Source organism: Mercenaria mercenaria, chromosome 1 (assembly GCF_021730395.1).
Source record: "Mercenaria mercenaria strain notata chromosome 1, MADL_Memer_1, whole genome shotgun sequence".
In the NCBI taxonomy this organism is placed as follows: domain Eukaryota; kingdom Metazoa; phylum Mollusca; class Bivalvia; order Venerida; family Veneridae; genus Mercenaria; species Mercenaria mercenaria.
The window spans coordinates 79,941,781-79,947,797 of record NC_069361.1 but is presented as its reverse complement, the minus strand read 5'-3'; the positions used below and the strand labels follow the sequence as shown (position 1 = coordinate 79,947,797).

The 6,017-nt window shown below is 33.9% G+C and overlaps 1 protein-coding gene across 1 annotated transcript; it reads right to left on the bottom strand.

Annotated features, from left to right (window-relative positions):
• Window positions 1–1,188: 1,188 nt before the first annotated feature.
• Window positions 1,189–4,258, bottom strand: LOC123545445 (uncharacterized). Its single transcript, XM_045331765.2, has 2 exons — window positions 3,690–4,258; window positions 1,189–2,661 (listed from the first exon to the last, which is right to left on the bottom strand). Exons 1-2 carry the CDS (start codon window positions 3,926–3,928, stop codon window positions 1,974–1,976), a joined length of 927 nt encoding a protein of 308 aa, XP_045187700.2. The 5' UTR covers window positions 3,929–4,258; the 3' UTR covers window positions 1,189–1,973.
• Between the last annotated feature and the right edge of the window lie 1,759 nt (window positions 4,259–6,017).

The following is a 6,017-nucleotide window of genomic DNA, read 5'->3' as shown; positions in this document are numbered from 1 at the left end:
GCAGCTTCCTTTTTATTGCATGCAAATGTTTACAGCTGGCTTTGCAGATGCACTCTGTAGCACACCTTACTAAAATTGCATTAAAAGGGACAAATATGTTCTATTTATGTCGTTCTTAAACTTTCTCGGGAAAATGAGACAAATGTTTTGTTACATAAACAAGAAAAACGCGTGAAAAAAACTCCAAGATATCGACTGAAATGCCGGGCGGTCGTAAATTGGCGCATCGTAGTTGAACTCAGCTTTGTTATTATTTACGGTTCTTTTGTGTCGTGGAGTCCATAAAATATCCTTTCTATATAAGATAGAATCGCTTAACTGGTGTTACCGGGAGTATTATTGTTGTTGCACCTTTGGTATCATGCATCCTGTATGGTACTACATGTATTTGATATAAGGGAGAAGTTGTTATTTCAGTAAGAAGCTCCGCAGGTCAACAATCGCATACAAGCACTGGAAACGTCTTTTTTTTTACTCGGAACCATATTGAAGAAAACTAGATTGATCAACTTTTTTACCTGAATAATATTCTTATTTCTTTACTTGTCCCTTAATTAAAGCCTTAGAATCAATGCTTTGTACTACTTAATATACATTTCACATAAAAAGTTTATTTGGTGATCAAAATAATTATACTTTGCTAATATGTTGTCACATTGCAATTTATATATGAATATAAAGGGAAACAAATGTAAGTTGTACTTGAAAGGAAATGTAGTTTGCATTGTCTGCTCTTGTCAACAGCCAACTGTAATACTAGTATGTAGGCCTGCTAAGTTCTCTCCTAAATGTTGACTTTAATAGGATAAAACGTATTATTTTTGGTAAGGTTAATAATAAATGTACCTTACTTTTCTCCGACTCAGTATATTGTAGGAATAGCCCAATAGTTAAGATAAATCAACTTGAAATGAGACTCGTGAAACACTTTACTCATAAATTCTAAGTAGGTTTCGTGAAACAAATCTTGTTTGTTGTAGGGTTGTGGCTAAGCTATCATGCCTGCTCGTGCCTCAAATGCCGAAAGGAGCCTGAGATTTGCTTTCAGCATAACTGCGACAAATTTACCACATTCAACAAAAAAAAAAAAAAAAAAAAAAAATACCGAGTGCTAATGAACATGGTTTGCTTAGCCCGATTTTACATTATGGATGGACAACAATGAATCAGATAAAAATAAACAATAACTGCAAAATAAATGATTCTTTTTTGAATTATTTGATAAGCGGTAAATCAGAAGTCTGAAGATTAAACTTGGTGAAACCACAAACACAAAATTTTACAAAGACCCACCTATGTGTTGAAGCATTGTAATTTTTATTCATTTAACGAATACTATAATGCTCGTCCTAGCAAAACACTAATTCTGGAATTTTGAACGACTTAAGCTATTTTGAGAATAAGTTTCGCAATACGTTAGCAGCATTCCCCATGTGTGCCCGTATGTTTGAACCCGAAGGTGCATCTAAGAAATAAGCATGCAACTGTACGAAACATTCTTCTTGGAATTTTATCATAAACGAAACGCACTGCAGCCTTGATATGAAAAAAATGTCTAACCGTGTGCATGAGACAGTGTATTGTCTGTACAACGTAGAAAAAAATGGCACATCATAGGCAGAAAGTACGGTATACTAAATGTGACACATGTAAATACTATTGTAGTCGTACGCACGAGATAATATTCTTAATCACGACAAAGCCAAGTCAGGTGCATGAGATAGCATGTCGTGCATAAAACTTAGAAAAAATATTTTCATTTTGTTATTTCCAGCTTCCAGACACATTTCTTATGTCGTGCACACAGCATACGTGAGATATTTTGTCTTGCGCAAGACATAGACAAATCGTGCACACAGAAAAGTATTTCAGACGTCATTTCCACCAAAGGAAGGGTAACACTGTGCTTATGAAACTATTTTAACTCTATATACACGCATTATTATCAAGAACAAGAATATAGGCAGTAGAATTCAATTTCCATAATTGAATGGTATTGCTAAGTTTGGAAGTGTGGGCCTTCTGTCAAAGCGTTTTCCAAGAGGAATGGGACTGTCTTTGACCGGAAGTTTAGGAATTGTAGTTGTAGCAATAGACGCTCTCCGTTTAGGTCTTACAATTAAATCTTCCACCTCGACGTCTTCAACCGGCTCCTCTTTGATCGTCACAGATTTGCGTCTAGTGGTTATATCATTCAGTTCTTCCAATTTGTCGTCCGTTTCACGTTCATTTTCATCGTCACTTTCTTCGTCATGAGCGTCTTCTGCAACAGATGTTAAGGCAAGATGTAAAGAACGGAGCTTCGCAAACTCTGCAAGATCTATAGATCCCGTTGAGCCGCGCCGTCTGCTTGTCGGATATTTACCAGTGATATTCAAGTCAGAAAATCGTCTGCGACTTATATCCAAATTTAATTTTCCTAACGCTAACCATGCTTCCTCTTCGCTCATTGGCTCATCAGCAAAAGACACACTCGCCGTATCGTTTTCAGTATCTTCTCTCGTAGCATCAGCCTGGTTCTCGGATTTTGAATAATTGCGTTCTTTCTGAGGACCATAATGTTTTATTCCTAGCTTGTTATACTCGTTCAGATATGATTTGTGTAGACTACGATATTTCCTGTCCAACCGTTCTCTTTCACGTTCTTTCCATGTGGAGTACCTGAAAAGTTGAATTTTTAACATGACTGCAATGTTTGAATACTAATGTCAATATGGTAGTTATGCCACTACGAATATAAAAGTATATTAGATCTACCTACATAAACATCTTCCGTTCAAATACAGGCTTTTTCAAACAAATCGATATACATCTTGTATACAGATTTAGAAAAACACAAGGACGATGATGATTCAAGATGTTGTATTAACTTGTTTGTAACTGTTGGTTAGAGACCACCATTTGTTTTCCCGGAGACTTCCGTTATAACATTATGGCGTGTACGAGACATATATTCTTAAAGAGGTATCTCAGTTCCATTCAGATAACGAACGAAAAACATGCGAGTTGTTATACTTCATTTTAGTTTTATTCGCATAAATGATATGACCCCTGTTTGCATCGTCGACACGGCGGGAGAAAGTTGTTCCCTGAAACCTTTTTCAATATACATCACATGTAGCAAGTATTGTCAAAATGCATTATAAAATACTGTAAACGTAGTAAAATAGTCCAATTTTAAAAAGAAATCACTTCTTCGGTTTGTTTACATTACTGGCCAATCAGAACGGACTAGACATCACCTTATTCTCAGGTATACGATTACCTTATTCCCAAAAGTACGCTATACTATTTTGATTTTGTGGTCTCTGACCTGAAATAGGAATGTCGGAAAATGAAAGCAGGACACAAAAGTCCGTCAAACGACCTTCTTCAAGAATATACCTAGTCGACGCTTTGTAGCGAAACGTTATGATTTCGCGTGAACTTATATTTTCTGAAGTCGAGAATGTTATAACGTGTCTTTGGCTGTAGATGCAATTAAGAGTGTTTAAAGGGTTACTGTTTTGGCGGTAACGAGGCTCTGCTATGGATCAAAGACTGTACAGCATAAATGAATACTTACATATATAGCATTATAAAGATTTAATTGAAAGGCGTCCAGATATACAATAAGTCGTCAACGTTTGTGTTTTCTGCTTGCTTATTTATTTTACACAAATAAAGTAAAAACAATAACATAATCTTACTTGGCCTGAGATTTTTCGAGGTATTCATCCGCAGTAGGCGTCAATTTTGAAAACCTTTTATCAAAGTCCTTATTTATTGACACCTGTTCTTGAAGGTAACTTTTTCGTCTGACCGCCATATGTTTGTCCACCATATCATTCTGTAAAGCAAGTTTTCTATCCTCCATCTTGTTTCTTCTCCAAATCTTCATCTCACTGTGCAGATTTGTGTCACTTAAACTCACACGCTTTAAACTCATATTTCAACTTTATTTCGATGTTTGTGCGTGTGTGTGTGTGTGTGTTTATTATTATTTTACAATTTTTCTTGTTCCAGTTTTACCTAACACTTTCAAGAAATACAGAAACCTAGAGCATGGTATATTTTTTATCCATCATTCATAAATTAGATACACTCAGAGTATTTGTAAAACAATGACTCTAAATCAGAATACCATGTTCCTATACTTTTTTTCTCTCACGAGTGATTCCCTGCTCCTTCATCGGTTAGCTCTATTTTGGTATTTATTATTCATAAAGCATGGCTGTTAAGTGAGTATATGATTTCAGCAGGTATCTTCTTTATAATCCGGCGAAACGCTATTCATAACTCTATAGACAAAATGCAAAACTGTTTTAAAGAACATATTTAGGATATAATCCTTTTAAGGTAGCGGGAAACCTTTACAGAGTATCTATAGATGTACGATTTTTAATCATCTTTTGCTTGAGCAAGAAACTTGACAGATAAACCAAATTTTACCTATTACCAGTTTTACCTTTATGCAGTAATATTTAGGACATAAAGTCTTGTAAAACTCAAAGAATAATAATAATATAAATTCTCAAATCGGTTCACATGACCTTAATATTTTCACGAAGCATTTGACTCATTGATAACAAGTTTGAAGAAACTGTTTTCTTTCATAAAAACCAATCAAGTAAAAAGTAATATGAATAGATTATGTTTCTGAATTATTCAATACTGATGATTAAGACTTTTGAATACACGTACATGCATGTGGAAGATGGATTAACTTTCAGCCATTCTCTATTTTGGCTATACATAGTCTATAGAAAGAATAAACGTCTTTGGCAGTGCTTGGAAATTCTCACAAGACATGGTACCAGGGTATCAAAATAGTCAAGCCATTTGATTTCTGCAAAAGTAAAACTATTGAAAACGAAGGTACCTTTTTTGGGAACTACTGACATACAGAATTCATCCACTTGATTCACACTAAAACTGGGTATTCTCAGCGTCACTACCAAATTTTATAGTTCTACAAAATTTTGAGGTGCTAAGATACACCTTAAACCTATAGATATTCTATGTTAAAATAGTCATAAAACAAATATTAACCCTATATGCTGAAAATGAAAATGGTTTTAAAAATAAATTTTGCATTGTTAACAATAGAACTTTCTTTTTTAAGTTCCAGGCCTCCATTATTTGGATTAACTTTGTTCCTGTTAAAGGCATGTAGTCACAGATCGTAGTAATTTCAAGTGACGTCAAACATATCCAAGAAACTACAAATAACAATATGTGATTCCTTTAGTATTTTCTCAGATGAAATATTTATGCTAAATGTGATCTATGACTGAGACAGTCAGTGATACTAACATTAAAGAAAATAGATCGTGCGTCAAAATTCTGAAAATAGTACAATATCGATTTGGATAACTAAAAACAGAGGAATTTGACGGTGTGGAAAACATTTCTTAGAAAAAGGTATTATTTATCATTGATAAATGACAATAGTAACGACAAAACATTTGTTGTCAATATTCTTGTGATTCATAAAGATACTGTAAGGCTAAACTAAACTAATTTTACTTTACCAGCCCCACAACAATCTCCTATGCTTTACCATATTTTGTAGGTCTACATTGAAAATAAAAAACGTTAAGATTGGTATGGATTTTCTTTTATAAATCAAAATGGTTTTACATTTTCCACTGCATCTTTGAAAATACTGACATAACATTTAAACAAAATTACTTAAGTTAAAAATATCTCTTGTTCTTTATATTATTAAAGATTAAAACAATCTTCTATGATATTTGTAAATTGTAAAAAAGTGATGGCTGGCTATAGTTTTTCTTTTTTTAAAAAAAAATGAATTGTCATAAGGACAACCTCATTTTTTTTATATTGTTCACACATGCACCACTGATTCTGAACATGCAGCGATATTTCATCAGGAAGGGAAACAACTACATGAAGAAATAATTATAATGTTTTCATGATTGTCTGCCTGATATTATGCTCGATCATATTTCCTGTCCGAAATCTGGAAGAAAATGTTCCATATTTTTCCGTTTGTCTTGAAAAGGTTCCTTGAG

Coding starts and splice junctions, on each gene's coding strand:
- LOC123545445 (XM_045331765.2), bottom strand. CDS start 3,928: ATGAGTTTAAAGCGTGTGAGTTTAAGTGACACAAATCTGCACAGTGAG. Junction 2,662..3,689: donor CTCGAAAAATCTCAGGCCAA/GTAAGATTATGT, acceptor TCAACTTTTCAG/GTACTCCACATGGAAAGAAC.